We start from the raw sequence: 16,397 nt of genomic DNA on the forward strand, positions 1-16,397 counted from the left end.
GGAGTATTAATTATAGTTTCAAAGAGTTGATTTTTTTTAATATTTATATTCAAATGGCTTTCTCACCATAAAAAAAAAAAAAAAGCATTTAGGGTCAACATTGTAGAAAATTAAGTGAAAAATCGTGAATCAAGTTGTAATATACCATAGTTTGAAAAACTACTCATGCATTAATTGCAAGACACATGCATGCACTTGGTGAGCGCAATTATAGATATTCCCATGCATGGTATACGTACTCCAAAAGAGATTAAAATTTAGAATAAAAGTACGCAATCAATAGTCCATGAGGCACGGAGCTTCTCATCAAAGCTTCTATATAACAATATTGTTCACATGGCTTTAAGGAACAAGAGTGGAAAAAGCTACACGTACATATAGAGGGTAGAAAAAAGCAAGAATAAAAAGTGAAAAAAATAAAGAAATTTTTTTTCTCTTTAAAAGATCATATATATCATTATTGTTACTGAAAANATATATATATATATTTGAAGGGGAGAGGAAAAAAGATATATAATGAGTAAAGCTTAACCTAATAAGAAATAGTGTAAGAACTTTGGGTGGTGTTGGGATCGATCCTTGAGTGCCCACAGTGCAATGATGGGTGGCGTCCAAAAGTGGCAAACAAAGTTCTTTAACTTGCCATTGGGAAATATTAGTGTAGGGGTGGAGCAACCTTAGTTTAATTAATTTAATTAATTGAATCAGGAAAAGGGGGTGTGAGCTTAAATGTATTTGAGTTGGGGAATCAACATATAGGTATAAATATAAATATCGAACCGAAAGGTTTTTGCCAACCCAAACCTCCCATCAACTTTTTTGCAGGCCGAAAATGGTTGTGGCATCTTGGGTGTGTCATCTCTATATGCCCCAAAACGGCAAGAAAACTGTTAAACTTTAGGCTAATCTCTCATACATACATTTAGCTAGTTTGATAATAATGAAAATGAATTCTTAATTAGTAGCTTCAAACTTCTACAATTATTACTTTTAACATCGGGCCGGGTGAGTTTGTTTAACTGCAGGAGCAGAGTCGAATTTGATCTCATCAAGAACCGAGCTTTTATACTGACCATTCCTAGCACAAATGGTAAAATGTTTGGTGGTTGGCATCCGAGGTCTTAAGTTCAAATCCTAATTGATTCACATTTTCAGCTAAGTTTATTTCTAAATGAAATAAAACGAAGTGGGTAGCATGCTACTTCTCTCTCTCTCAAAAAAAAAAAAAAAAAAACCGATAATCTTATGGAATATAAAGTATTAAAAATAGCTCAAGTTGAGCTTCATTGGGCCAAACCAAAACGGATTTTAAAAGCACTAGGCCCATAGTACCATACACTCCAAGCTGAATAAAGTGTCAGGGTCTATTTGGGGCAATTGGGCCTTCTACAAAAAATATGGTATGAACAGTCATTAATGCACGAGAAATTTCATTACTGGTATCGATAGTAGGTAGGCCCAAACTACGCTTCATTACAAGCCCACATTGAGAACAAAGTCTCATTAATAAATAAGCATCGTCACTATTTAGAGTAATTAGTTGGTCCGAAGTTTGAATCCCAGCGACCGCCCATGTTTATAAACATGGGCTGTAAGCCCATAATGGTGGGCTTTGGTGTGTGCAATGCTTTGTGATCTTGTTTTCGTTTTTTGTGCTCGTAACCAGCTTTGATTCACGCAACATGCTCTAACGTCGATAGAGTTGTATCGCGTGTGACCGAACCAAATACGTGGAGAGCATAATGTGGACCACCTAACATGGGCATGTCTCTTTCCACAGTAAAAGAAAAACAAAAGAAAAGGGAACTGATACGAGCACACAGATATATCAAAGCCAAAGTTCAAACTTTAAACAGCTGTTAATTATATCATTAAAACCAAAGTGTGTTGTAATGTTCGACCAATGGAGATTTGGGTTTGGCGTTAAGGCGTGGTGGGTGGGCTTAATTAAAATGCTCCCCGTGAGAAAAATTATTCCAGTATACGAGAGAGACATGTGAAGAGAGAGAATACGCCCTACACGTGAAAAAAAAAGTAGAGAGACACCTCCGAGTCCGAGGATCCATCCTTGTTCAAGTTATTCCATTGAAGCAAAAACGTAGTAGAATTTTTACAGTTCACATGTAGAAATTTCAGTATAGTACCTCAAAATATGCAAAAGAATTCGGATCAAGTGGACCTAGTTAGATATTATTTTGTACAAATTTGATACATTATTATGGGTTCTTAATCCAAGTATAATTTTTTTCTTTTCAAAATAATAATAATAATAATAATAATAATATCCTCGTCCCTTCCACCAGACTATCTTCACTCTTTTTCTCCACTGTGTCTGAGAGCATCGCACTGGATCCTCCTCACCCTCTTCTTCTCGCATACTCCCCGCACCCCCACCCCCAAACTCTCAAGGATGATGCGCGCAGCATGGTCCGATCTCAATCATGTGCTGCAGCTGGTGGTGATGTGGTCGGCCCTAATAATCGGTCCCTGCGCAGCCCACCAGCGGCCGTCCTCCTACTTCGCCGCCGACCCCCAAGACTCCGTCGGTCCGTCCCCTCTTCCTCTTCCTCTTCGTCTTCGTCTTCGTCTTCGTCTTCGTCTTCTTCTTCTTCTTTACTAGTATCCCATCATTGTTGTTGTTATCATTATTTGCTATTGTTATTGTTAGCTTAGCAAGATAGATATATAGATGATGAGTTTGATGAAAGGGGGGCGGGGGCAGCAGGTGGGGCGTGCGGGTACGGGGATCTGGGGAGGCGCGGGTACGGGATGGCGACGGCGGGGCTGAGCGAGGGGCTGTTCGCGAGGGGGGCGGCGTGCGGGGGCTGCTACGAGGTGCGCTGCGTGCAGGAGCTCAGGTACTGCCTGCCGGGGACCTCCATCGTCGTCACCGCCACCAACTTCTGCGCCCCCAATTACGGCCTCCCCGCCGACGCCGGCGGCATCTGCAACCCCCCCAACCACCACTTCTTGATCCCCATCCAGGCCTTCGAGAAGATCGCCCTCTGGAAGGCCGGCGTCATGCCCGTCCAGTACCGCCGGTGCGTCCTCCAACCCTAATCCCTAAACCCTAATCCCGAATCCGGAATGATTGATTGTTGGATAGCATCATGGTACACGCTTGCTGTGTTGTGGTATTGGAGCATTCGAGCTTTAGAGACTATTTCTAGACCGTCGTCACCCCTCGTTATTGATTTGCGGCCAAAAACGAAGGAAACTTTAGGATGATCCAAAGTCTTTTGATTATAGGGTCTGGGTCAATAGTCGAATTTATTTCGTAGGCCTAATTCGATTGCCGTATAACCATCGCGGGCGGACGATCTTAGGCTGACGGAAGCACGAGAGTCCGCACTCCACAGCATTGCTTGCTCAATCTCTCTCTTCTCTGTTTGTAGCAGTATACTGGCCGTAGCCCGCTCCCTCTCTGCAAGTTCAGCAGGAGCGGGGCCTACTTCTGAGGGTGAAGTTTTGTCCATTTTTGCTGCTGGACCATCATGCATCCTGATCAGGATGATCCTTGGACAGAACACCGGCCGGTGTTTGAATGTGACATTGAAAAGGAAAGGGGAAGTGTTATTAACCATTACTGTTGACGGGGGTGTAAACTAGATTTGACTATATTCAATGAATCTGATTAGTGCTTTGTCAAAAAACTCGGTGATTTGAGCAGCAGAAGATCAAAGCATGCCGGACGAAACATTAGAGAAAAGAAATTATGGTTTAAAACCAACCCGAATAGCATTTTGACATGACATTTTCTTAAATCTTTATATTGATATACCACAGCCCAGTAGTACCACCAGAGAGTCTCTAACGATTAATATACCGGTGTTAATAATTTAGATCAAACCATTTTGTGTCCTGTGGCTGTTTGCCTGTTAGCATACTATTTATAAAGCAACTTGTGTTTTGAGAAAGTGCATTAGTTTTATTTGACACAGTAAGTAACAGGGTAGATCACTCCGACTCGCAGATGAATTATACGCCAGTTGTTTACGAAGCCTTTATGGATTGGCATCACGAATTGGACTATGCAACAGTAGTCAAGTTTTATGAGAGCCTGCTAAATGGTGTCATAGGTTTGTACATACGCAAAGCATGTTTCAGCATGAATGGCAGTCTTGTTGGAAGTGTAGATGCATGCAGGCAGATCAAATGCGGCGTAATAATTAACCAACATATAAAGAAGACAAAGTTAGTTTAACTTTACTGAACTGGGAGGTTGCTTTACGTGAACTTGCTAAGAAATCGGAAAAGCTCAGTGTTCAGTAACGAGCAATAATAATAATAATAGAGAACAGTATGCAGTACGTTTGCTTGTCCCGTCTAAATGTTTGTGCTACTAATCTAGCATTTGAGTCGGTAATTTTATTGATTCCAATCTCCAGGTTTATTTTATTCCAATTCTGATAATTACTTATATATCGTGGTTCAGCTGAAGACCATATGATTATGAAAACAAAATTTGTGGACTGTGAATTTATCATTACGATGTATGCAGAGTGAAGTGCGTCCGGGAGGGCGGGGTGGGGTTCACGATCGACGGGCGGGGGTTCTTCATCACAGTGCTGATCAGCAATGTGGCCGGCGCGGGTGATGTGACGGCGGTGAAGATAAAGGGATCGAACATCGGCTGGCTCTCCATGGGCCGCATTTGGGGCCAAAACTGGCACATCAGTGCCGATCTCAAGGGCCAGGCCCTCTCCTTCGAGCTCACCACCAGCGACAGCGTCACGCTCACCTCGTTCAACGTCGCCCCCAAGGACTGGTCCTTCGGCCAAACCTATGCCGGCAAGCAATTCTCTTTCTAGAGAGAGTTCTAGTTTGTGATGTATATGCATTCAGAATTCAGAAGCAAAAGAAACAAATAGAAAAAGGAAAGAGGGCCCGAAGCAGGTTTATATTATATTTGTTCTTATTCCAGGATAGACCTTCCCCGGAAACACGGAGGTATAGCTAGTTAGATTTTGCAGGTCGAGTCATTCCTCTCAGCGAATGCGGTGTTTAGAGAACTGTGTTATGTAATATCCTGGGGTAAATTTGGTCTAATTCATTTTGGTCTTTGTACTGATAATACGATCATAAGGATAGTATTTTGGGGACTTGTACTGTTACTCTCTTAAATTGTATGGTATTGGAGAAATTATTGCATGAACCCCATTCAACACATTTTGGGGAATCCTAAAATCCAGATATACATATGTAGGTAAATTCCATTATATTTAAAAGACCTGCATATACCAGAGTTTACAAATTTGAGCACCGAGTCTTTGCAAATTGATCAATGGCTTTTTGGCTGAAATTGATTTTTTAAAACTAAAATTTTGAAATAAATAGTTTTTTTATAGGTAAGAGTTTTTAGATTTTATAAATAGTATTTATCAAATGAAGTTTGTATTTAAAAAAGTAATTTTTAAATATTTAATATTAGGTATGTTGTATGTTGTATGAAATGGATGTGTGCTCTATGAGCTGAACCCAAACTAGCGCTTATCGGCGTGGGCAGGCCAACTATGCCATACATTGCTGATAAGAATTCGAAATCCTTATTTCTTCCAGATTAGTAAATAGTTCGATCAATAAAGTAAAAATTTTATAAAGATATTCAATAAGTAATTAGAATATATTGATGTCAAAGGATTTTTTTTTGTTTCCATTCCTCAAGGCACAAAGTTTTCTGTTTTTCTGGAGTAATGAAAATTGGGAAGGTCCGCGGCAGCAACCATTATGTTTAAAATAGCTGAAAGACGACGAATGGCCTTTTCGATACAAAGCTCATTCAAGAAAACTGAACCAGCGGGTCGCACTGGACAGACAGAATACTGCAAGGATGGGGAGTTGGGCCGCAAAAGCGTCAACGTCGACAAACTAAGATCTAAGTTTGGTTAAAGCAACTGACTGTCCTTAGAGCAAGTGGCAAAGTGTTTGGTGGTTGGTACCCGAGGTCCCAAGTTCGAATTCTAGTTGATTTACATTTCCAGCTAAGTTTATTTCTAAATGAAATAAACGAATCAGGTAGCGTGCTACTTGTCTCTCAAAAAAAAGTTTGATTAAAGCATAGATCTGCAACTCTTGTTGAGTAAACACTGCATGCAATGAAACAGTCCCGCGATTCCCACACTTCCGACCAAACTAAGATCTAAGTTTGGTCATTGCAACAACCTTTTGTCCTCGTATCTATTGCTTCCTCAAGGCATCACACTTGAAAAGCCAACAACAAAATTGCGGTACATAAGAGTTTCCTGGAAACCGATTCTTTGCTATAATTCAATGGAATTAAGGGACATTTATAAATAAACTACGGTCCGATTGGTTTATCTAACAGAGTCCAAGTTAAACAGGGGGTATTTAATTAATCAGTCCCTGCAGGAGAGGCCAAAAATGAATTCGTTAAGCTCTACAAAAACGAACAACAAAGTCGAAATTCCCAATGGTGGAGAGAAGAAGAGAGTAAAGAGAAGCACAGCGAAGAGAGGCCGAATAGAGCGAGAAAACGGAAGAAAAAAACCCTAGCAGTAGAGTGCTAGATGGAAAGAGAAAAAAGGGTTGGTTAGTAGGGCTGCAATCTACAAGGAAACAGAAACAGAAGCAGCAGCAGCAGCAAGTGAAAAAGAAAAACAACACCCCGGGATAAAAATTTAAGTGTTCATCCGCACAATACCGTGCTGATAAAATATCGGCATAATATGACTCTGATCGGGATGGAACGGCTCAAAACTCTTTTTTCTTTAAAATTAATTAATCACATCAATAAAGTACAAAAAATTTAATGAAAATATATAATAAACAATTCGAATATATTGATGCCAAAGAAAATAAATATTTCATGTGAAAGTACGTCAAAATATACGTATTTCTCTGACCATCATATATCAGCCGTCTTATGTTAGTAAGTGCTTAGCACAACCGGTGCTGCAGCACTTAAATCATCGACCCGGAAAAAGCACTAGAATATAACACCGAAAAGCAACAAGTAACACTAATCACAGCTGTAAGCCATAAACAGATAGCAACAGAGTGGATAACCCACCGATATCAATTTGAAATTGGGGACAAGCACATAAAAAAGAGTCAGCAGCAGAAAAAAGAGGAAAAATAGGATCAGTCGGCAGTGAAGCAGATAAATCTTCACCTTAAACACCACCTAATAAAGCAAAGATTACAAGGGAATAAAGAAGAAAGCACAATAAAGGACTGATCCTGCTGAAATTAAAGAAAAAAGCAAGCTAAAGTTCACGACAGAAAAAGAAAAAAACCAAAAACCCCAGATGAAGATAAATGGGCCACGATATAGTGTCTATTTCAATCTAAGTGTCATAATGTAATAGAACTATAAAAGATATATCCTGAGAAAACTGTTTAATACATCTTATATAACCCATAACACCTTCTGACACTGGATTGTGATAAAGCTACCTGGATCAACGAAAACCTTTAAAGTTCTCCAAAATCTACTGTTTTAATCCCAGAAAAGGTTTAAAAACTAGCACCTGAGATTGAGAGTTTACTCGGCAAATAATATGGCCAAACAACATCAGGAGCAGAATCAACATCTTTCTATAAAATTTAATACAAAATAAAAAGGGAAAAAGTTTTTTCTTGGCCTATCAAAAAAATCTGAGCAGGAAACTTACTGTGAAGAAAGTTGCCAACCCTATTGAAGCAGGTAATGCCTAACTCAAACTTTCAGTGCTTACATCTGGTCTTCCACAAAAACATCAATATTCTCCAAAATCACTAAATACAAAAAAAATGTTTTCAATACATGTTTACTTCTATAGTGAATACATGGATTAGAATTCATATGGGACGATTGCATATTTCTTAGCAGTAATTCAAGTCATAGTCTTTATACGATTTCCATAGTAATATTCTTGCTGTAAAGCACAATTCTGTATACAGTACAAAACACAAATAATGCTAGTTCTACTTAGCAATTTTTCACCCGAATATTGTTCAAGTTTTGATAGGTCCCAAATGCATGGTCTCATGATCATAAAATTGCAACTATCAATCGTTGGTTCAAAATAAGGAGGACATTTTTCATGTACGATCCTTTTCTATTGCTTATTTGCCTTAGTGCAGCAAACTTCAAGTGTCTGGAATGAATGAGAAGACAAAAAATACAGGGCCAAAGATCATTTTTCTTCCACCTCAATGCATAATCAAAATGCCCAACTCTTAAGATGTTAAACTCTAGCGCTGTTGCAACATGCCTAGCAATTGTAGGGAAATGAGACATCTGGAAAATATCAAAGAAACATGCAAAAGTGCTGTTACGTATATTTGGTTTCCCCATCTTAATTGGGATATTTCTTGGCTTCTGGCTTTCTGCTTTTTTTTGTCAACCATAGCATATTATTGGCTTTTGGTTCTAAATCGACTATGGCATATTGAAGAAAGGGGAAGGTCCGCTATACATTTCTTGTTTAGTACACTCTATGCACAAGGGTGCAGGGTCTTCAATTGTGCTACAGGCTTCTTAATTGACAATTGATGTGAGGAGTGCACCAATAAAAGCACTCCGATCCAGTAATAAGATTTCTTATTATCGATTCTTCAGTGTAATAATAGATGGCAAAGGCATCGAAGCCTCTAAGGGCGAGAAAAAACCCGTAATAACAACATAAGCAACAGTAGGCCAAATACATACATAATGACAAGATGGTACAATACTTGAAATTGAAAGATCGAAGTGTGTCGTCTAACAATGGGCATAGAAATGTCTAGTACGGTCGCATACAAAGGTGAAAAGAATGATTCGATTACAATGAGGGATTTAACAAGCAGGATTAAAGCATGCAAAATCATGTTGAGGGGTCTGACGAATCAACTGCTAATAGATCACTGCCAATAGATAGCATTCTAAGTAAGCATCAATAAGGTTCCATGGCGATCTGATCAATCTCAAACTCTTGGCACAGAGAAATTGTTGCCAGTCATGACAACTAGCTCAATCAAGCTGGAACCTAATCGACCGACTTCTCTAAACTACATTTTCTGAAATCTATTCTGGATATGTAGATACAGAGTTCAAGGTTGAAAGATACAGATACCCATATATCAACTGTCTCGACTTTGCAAATGTATATTCTCTATCCTTTAAACTTAGTTTCAGCAATCCGTAATCCATGATTACACAAGAAGTCACAGAATAAATCTCATTGTGCTGAAGAAAGAAAACCTATTCAGATTTCCTATAACATAGGTTAACTCATTATACCATAGCTCTGTTAGAGGGGAAAAATTAATAATAAAACACTTTGGAAAGAAAAAAAGATAGGCACTATGTAACAACAGGATCTGATCATTTTAAGGAATCGAAGGGGCACACACCTCCTTCAAGCACCACCGGGCCATTGTTGCCGGTGGATGGCCCCGGGATCAACGGCCGCTTCATATCCTTTGCTGCGACTCGATCAGCAAAGCATTAAGCATGACGTGAAGCGCCGCCTCATACACCACACCGTCGTAATGCATCCCATCAGCTGTGCACCCGCGGCCGCAGCCCCGGCTCAACATGCCGACATCCAGCAGCAGAAACGGCCCGCCGGATCCGCGCACGATCATCCTCTCGTCGACCTCTCGATTGTACGCCTCCCACACCGTCCTGTTCATCCTCTCCCTCTTCTCCTCCGTGTTCAGCATCGAGTTGACGAGCGTGGGCAAGCCGAGCCAGAACATGTGAGGGGAGACGGGATAGAGCGACGATCGCGCCGCCCTCCGCAGGGCGACCAGGGACTCCCCGTACTGCGCCGGATCGGTGAGGTGGAGCATGTGCCAGAGACCGGCGCCGAGAACGAGCACGTCGGGGCGCTGCGGCGCGGGACGGACGTCGCGGCGGAGGAGTTGCGTGATGTTGGATTCGTAGGGCGCCCAGACGAAGTCGAGCTTGATCCCGCGGTCGGCGAGGGCGAGGTGGTAGTCGCTGTGGCGGCGGAAGAGGTCGGATTCGACGGTGGCCATGGAGGGGGGGTCGAGGAGGAGGCGGAGGAGAGCGAGGGCGAGGAGTCGGGCCTGGGAGTCGCCGGCGACGAGGATCCATGAGCCGCGGAGGAGGTCGGAGGCGTCGGCGCGGGAGAGGCGCTGGAACCCGCAGGATCGGGCGTGCGCGGAGGGGGACCAAGCCCACGCAGGGGGCGGCGGGGAGTGGCTCCATGAGAGGCGGTGGAGGAAGGGGAGGCACGCGGAGGGAGGGGGGAGGAGGAGGGAGGGGGAGGGGGAGAGGAGGTGGGGGATGGAGGGGAAGTAGGGGGTCAGGTGGACGCCCACGGCGAGGGTTATAAAGAGGGCGCCGCTGAAGAAGAGCATCTTGTTGCGGCTCAGGTGCCACCCCGCCATGCCCATCGGCACGAACAGCACCACGCACGCCGCCAACACCCCCAGCTGCGCCGCCGCCACCATCACAACCACCGGCTCAGATCGGTGCGCCGCCCATCGCTCTATACGCGGGGATCGGCGCACGTTAACGTGCGTGGAAATCGGGGGGCGACGATGTTAAGTGATGATAGGAGGGAAGCGGTGGTTGGACTTTTCGGTAGCGAGCGACCATCACCGCGAAAAGAACGGGACAACGGAAGCGGCGAGAGAGGAACAGCTTAGCACCGTGCGCGAGTCCACGCTAACGTGCGCCGCGGCGATCGATTTCCAGGTTCGCCCACTACCTGAATTTCCCGTCCTACCCCCGAATAAAAGTCAGACTACATTTCATTTCGCTGGGATATATTCGTAAATTCGCATAGTTATATCGCCTAAGTATCGACTATAGACACGCGGCCACGTTCCGCCAATCACATCACAAGGAATACAAATCGAGACGAGATGATTTTTGCTTTAATATAATAGATAATAATATTTTTCGCTACATTCATCAGTCCGAAGCTTAGAAAGAAAATACACTAAACAACCCCCAATTAAAACCCTACTTTACGCAGAAGCGCCAGATGAAGAAGAAGAAGAAGAAGAAGAAGAAGAAGAAGAAGAAGCGCTTCTAGGATCAGCCGCCGAAGCCGTAGAGGGTGCGGCCCTGGCGCTTGAGGGCGTAGACGACGTCCATGGCGGTGACGGTCTTGCGGCGGGCGTGCTCAGTGTAGGTGACGGCGTCGCGGATGACGTTCTCGAGGAAGATCTTGAGCACGCCGCGCGTCTCCTCGTAGATGAGACCGCTGATGCGCTTCACGCCACCGCGCCGCGCCAGGCGCCGGATCGCCGGCTTCGTGATCCCCTGGATGTTGTCGCGGAGCACCTTGCGATGGCGCTTCGCCCCGCCCTTTCCCAGCCCCTTCCCTCCCTTGCCACGCCCCGACATTGCCGCCGCTACTGCTGCTTCCTCTTCTTCTTCGTCCTCCTCCTCAGGTCGGCGTTAAGGAATTAGGGTTTTGAGCGGACGAGATGATTGAGAGCGAGATGGGTAGGGACTCGGAACATTTGGGGGGCATTATATACGCGACGGGATTTGGGGATTTTTTTTTTCGGAGAGGGAAGCGAAAGATCGGGATTTGAAGTAGCAAATCTGAGGAGACCGCGCTTTGATTGGATCCGAGGTGAGTTGTCCGTGGCCGTTGGATTGGGTATCGACGGCTGCTGCAGGGAGGATGGGTTGGCTGCGGATCGATGACGTGGCGCGATCACCTCGAAATCGGGCGCGCAGGAGTATACAACTTTTTGTTTTCCATGTTATTACTGTTGTGCCATTAGGCCCATCACGTGCCCAGGTCCTTAGTCTCGGGTCACGGACTGGGCCTAATCAACTAGCCCAAAACAAAACAAAAAAAACAAAAAAAAAACGTTCAAAATTTTAATGCCGTGAAATTTTCTTCATCTTCGTCATCATCGTCGTCTTCTTCCTCTTCTTCTCTTTCGAACCCCAATTCCTCCTCTCCCATGAGAGCTCTGAAGAAATCGGCGGTGCTCTACCACTACCCGTGCCCGGACGGCGCTTTCGCCGCCCTCGCCGCGCACCTCTACTTCGCCGGCGCTTCCCTTCCGGTCCTCTTCTTCCCAAACACCGTCTACGATCCTATCCGGTACTTTTAAATTCAATTTGGCTCAACAGATGTTGTTTTCGGTACCCAATTTGAGTATAAAAATACACCGACCGTAAACTTCGTAGTAATAATCGCCGAGTTTTAGTATTTTGGGACGATAGTTTGAGCTTATTATTAGTAGTAGTTGCATTTGATATCTAAGCCGGAGCCGGAGCCGGAGCGATGAATCATAGTGTTAAATAAATATATTATTGTTTTTCTGATCTGATACATGATGTAGTATTGCTCATGCCACTTTCGTCTCTTCCAGGAGCGACTCTCTCCCTTTGGATGAAATCAGTGATGTTTACCTCCTGGATTTCGTGGGACCCCCCGGTTTTGTCGCCGACTTGTCTTCCAAAGTTGACAGGCCTGTCTCAGTTCATTCCCCGGAGACGAACATAATATGGATATCGAAAATACATTTACTAAATTCGGAGAGCAGTGGTTGATTGATCCTAGATGCATTATTCCTCGATCTCATTGCTTTCGATAGCTGCGTAGTTAAAAATATATATATATATATATGATTTATAATTTACTCTTACCTTTTGATAGTTGTTATCTTCGAGATTTAACATTTTCTAGCATTTGCTGTCCTTACTGCTCGTTTTCTCAGAGTGACTGTCTTAGACCATCATAAGACCGCATTAGAAACTTTATGTGGAAATGCTGCGATTCCGGAGAACGTGGAAAAGGTCATAGATATGAAGAGAAGCGGTGCCACAATTGCGTTTGATTTCTTCAGGGAGAAGCTTTCGGCAAAAGGTGATGCTTCCGGAGATCACGAAATCGGCAGTAATGCCGTTTCTGGGGCTAAGCTTTTACCCGATAGCCACTTTGAAAGGGTGCATAAACTTTTCAAGTTTGTCGAAGACGGCGATCTTTGGAGATGGGCACTTCCGTGCAGCAAGGCCTTCAGCAGCGGCCTAAAAGATTTGGGTATAGAATACAATGTCAATGTGAACCCTTCGTTATTTCATAAGGTGAGAACGTTCTCTTCTTGCTCACTTTTAGATATCGTGGCTAGATCATTCATGGTATTATTAAAATGGATTAATTATTCTGTGCCCTGCTACTTGTTTGCCGTCTAACACTATTGGGTTTTAATTAAAATGATTTGATCACCAGCTTTGTCGTAAAATTGCTGCTCAAATGGCTTATTCAATTGTTTTATTTGGCAACAGCCAATTGGTCGGTCATCCTCAGCTGCCTCTGTTCAAAGAGTTTATGTTAAGATTTTCTTGTATTTATTTTTGTTGTACTCAAAAGTCTTGTTGTGATTTTGCTATAACTTCTGGACTACCATTGCATTTTCAGATACGGAAAGTTGTGATGTTTAGTCCTTTGCATTTCTTTTTCTTTTTTTTTTTCTCTCTTTCATTTCCAAAAGTTTCACTATCAACAGTTTAATCTCTGAGAAGGTCATGTAATTTTGACAGTTATTGGCACTGGATCCGGAACATGTCATTTCACATGGCCAAGAGACACTTTCGCACAAGCAAAAGTTGATAGATGAAGCTCTAGCTCGGTCCTATGAAATCGCACTAGGTTGTGGGCTATTTGGACATTGCCTGGTACGACTATGTTGCTTTAAATTTCTTGTTATGCTATAAGAATTGTTTGTGAACGATCCTATGAAATTGCACTACCTGAAGAGTAGTCCCATCTCTCTTTATTTTTTGGCTCCGTCTTTTTAGTTCTCTTCTTGAAATTTGATCTGTTTCAAAGAAGAGAGAAATTTTCTTGCTAGTTTCTAAGTGCTTAGTAAGTTGCTCTTGTGTTTCCGATCTATTTGTTGCTATTATTAATAGTTCGATGGAGTTACGTGTTCTCACAAACTGTTTGGTATAATGTTTACATAGATACACCACACGCACTAGGCCGCCATATTTCTCAATGCTGTAGCATCGGAATCATATTTCTCCTTCTGATCTTTCAAGTGTTTAGGCTGTTGATGCTGATTCTATTTCAAACCTGAGGAGCGAGCTTGGGCACCAGCTAGCTAAAAGGAGCCGATTCCTAAATCTAAGGTTGATTTTGTATTATTTCCTGACGTATCCATGTCTGTCTTCTGTTGTTTATTTGTCTCTAAGAGCGTAGTATGCAACTTCGAAAGTCTTTATTTGGATACATGACTTGCTTACATGAAAATCTTTGAACAAACAGAATATGTACGTATACAACAATGCCGGCCTTATTTATTATCTTTGAGCTCTATGTTATACAATTGTATGGAGATTGGAGACACGCTATATTAATTGATTTGTCTCTACTTCAAAATAACCTTTGCTTCCGACTTTACAATCAGGAAAACTTAATTTCCATTCAAACTACTATTGAATTAATCTCTGCGCCACTCTATATGTGACTCATTTTACTCATTATCCCTACAAATATTCAGGGGAATCGGAGCAGTGGTGTATAAGGTCCCTGAGCTTAACAACGACCAGATGCGGAAAATAAGCCTTCGAAGCGTGGATTTGGAAGACACAACCCCCATCTCACAGGTATGATTTTTTTGTTTACTTTCTCTGAGGTCCATCACCTATTTGGCTTGATTAAGAAACACATTTTGCTTCTTTCCATATACAGAAATACGGCGGTGGTGGGCATCGGAATGCAAGTTCTTTTATGTTAAGATTATCTGAGTTTGAGAGCTGGAAAGTACAGGCCAAACCTACAGGTGAGGCAATCAATTGAGTGTCTATTAACCGAAAGATGGCCTGTAGCTCAAAATCAAAGTTGTTCCTCTCTCATATCTTAATTTATTGTAAATCCTGTACTAATTAAGTATAAAGGTCGAAAATGTCAAAAATGGTGCTTGTTCCAGAGTGTAATTTACTGAGAATTTCAAGTTCGCCATGTATAATTTGTAACACTAAGTTGCAAACAATGTCCCCATCTTTTACCGTGCATTGGAAACACAACTAGTGCCCTCAAACTTGCATTTGAATTGGATGTAGCATTAAGTTATTCCGCTTTACAGCTTTTATTTTGATTCAAACTTTCTTTCGAGCCTCCATTATTTTGGGACATTTTTAGAGGGAAAGCTGTAATCTACTGTTATTTCTTTTAATTACTTTTAAACAGTAATCAGCGAAAAGAATCCCTTTTCTACTTTGTTTCCATTCTGTTCCCTCTGTGCAAATACCCAAGTTTTAGAATTTAGTTTTCTTTTTTCCTCGGGAAATATTATTTGTATTTTTTTTTTCTCAAATTCATAGTATTTGCTATTTAGAATCAGCAGAATGTGATAATTGAGGGATTAGTTTCTGCACTTTCTATTTTCAATTCTGAGTCTGCGTGTTGGAATGTTCATTAGAACACACAGATTATATATGGATTATTTAATCATTATTATTATTATCTTTAGGGCATGTTTGATTATACGAGTTTTGGAACTGAAATGGATACCAGCCCTTTCGGTATCCTGCTACAGCNTTATTTAATCATTATTATTATTATCTTTAGGGCATGTTTGATTATACGAGTTTTGGAACTGAAATGGATACCAGCCCTTTCGGTATCCTGCTACAGCAAAAGATCAAAAAAAAAAAAAAAAACTTCTACATTTGCTAACCTCTCTATTAAGTTTGTCGCTATCGAAAAGAAGGAACGGTAACAGAACCAAAGAAACAAATTAAAAAAAAAAAAGTACATTAAACTTACTAACTCTAGCTGTATCCAACTCGACTTTGGTCCAAATCTGAGATTGGATCGGTCTCGACTTTTGCAACCAAAAAAGCAATGAGACTAGTAAGAAGAGCATAGTTGTAAGGGTGCAGGGGCAATAAATTCTACATGGAGACATGAGTGAGTACGTACTAGAGCTCGCATTGAGGAGAATTTGGTGCTACGCGTTGACAGAAACACTCATCAGGGGTGGGTGGAAAAATTCTAGAATGCAACGGGTATATTAGTGACGTGGCGTAACGAACCAATCAAATTAATTAATTTAAAAATATATGTCCCATTATGATTGTAAAAAAGTATTTTTATTGTACTTTTGTTTAAAAAGAAGGAATGTAATTGACTTGTTATTAATGACATGGTGTAAGTGTGACAGTGTAGAATTCCTCGGGGTGGGTGGGCCTCAGTCCTTTTCTTCTCCCGACCGACACCTACTACGAAAGGGCAATAGCAATATAGCATCAGCGTCCTATATTCATAGGCATATGCTGCTACATATCAATCATAAGATTTTCTCAAACACCTTCTATTGATATATGATCCATATATGTTATTCGCAGATATTTGATTAATTACAATCTACAAACTACGTCTAAGGCAAAATATTTTTCGTATATATTATGTAAATAATTTGATGCATATTATGATCAGCATAGCAACGGTCTACAAATAAAAGAT

The 16,397-nt window shown here is 41.8% G+C and overlaps 4 protein-coding genes across 5 annotated transcripts; 2 read left to right on the forward strand and 2 right to left on the reverse strand.

Annotated features, from left to right (window-relative positions):
- On the forward strand, positions 1,995-5,169 carry LOC109708297 (expansin-A10-like). Of its 2 annotated transcripts, none has more exons than XM_020229979.1 (3): positions 1,995-2,546; positions 2,723-3,041; positions 4,502-5,169. In XM_020229979.1, exons 1-3 carry the CDS (start codon positions 2,411-2,413, stop codon positions 4,809-4,811), a joined length of 765 nt encoding a protein of 254 aa, XP_020085568.1. In that variant the 5' UTR covers positions 1,995-2,410; the 3' UTR covers positions 4,812-5,169. The 2 variants fall into 2 exon arrangements, with proteins under 2 accessions (XP_020085568.1, XP_020085569.1); XM_020229980.1 differs by having other exon boundaries at positions 1,996-2,546; positions 2,726-3,041.
- On the reverse strand, positions 9,060-10,650 carry LOC109707535. Its single transcript, XM_020228860.1, has one exon. The coding sequence runs from the start codon at positions 10,402-10,404 to the stop codon at positions 9,397-9,399; it is 1,008 nt and encodes a 335-aa protein (XP_020084449.1). The 5' UTR covers positions 10,405-10,650; the 3' UTR covers positions 9,060-9,396.
- LOC109707536 (histone H4) lies at positions 10,814-11,454 on the reverse strand. Its single transcript, XM_020228861.1, has one exon. The coding sequence runs from the start codon at positions 11,306-11,308 to the stop codon at positions 10,997-10,999; it is 312 nt and encodes a 103-aa protein (XP_020084450.1). The 5' UTR covers positions 11,309-11,454; the 3' UTR covers positions 10,814-10,996.
- Positions 11,460-15,002, forward strand: LOC109707534. The gene is made up of 7 exons (XM_020228859.1): positions 11,460-12,026; positions 12,298-12,396; positions 12,646-13,012; positions 13,469-13,603; positions 13,977-14,059; positions 14,431-14,536; positions 14,622-15,002. The coding sequence occupies exons 1-7, from the start codon at positions 11,884-11,886 to the stop codon at positions 14,727-14,729; spliced, it is 1,041 nt and encodes a 346-aa protein (XP_020084448.1). The 5' UTR covers positions 11,460-11,883; the 3' UTR covers positions 14,730-15,002.

The sequence above is a fragment of the Ananas comosus genome, linkage group 3 (genome assembly GCF_001540865.1).
Source record: "Ananas comosus cultivar F153 linkage group 3, ASM154086v1, whole genome shotgun sequence".
NCBI lineage: Eukaryota > Viridiplantae > Streptophyta > Magnoliopsida > Poales > Bromeliaceae > Ananas > Ananas comosus.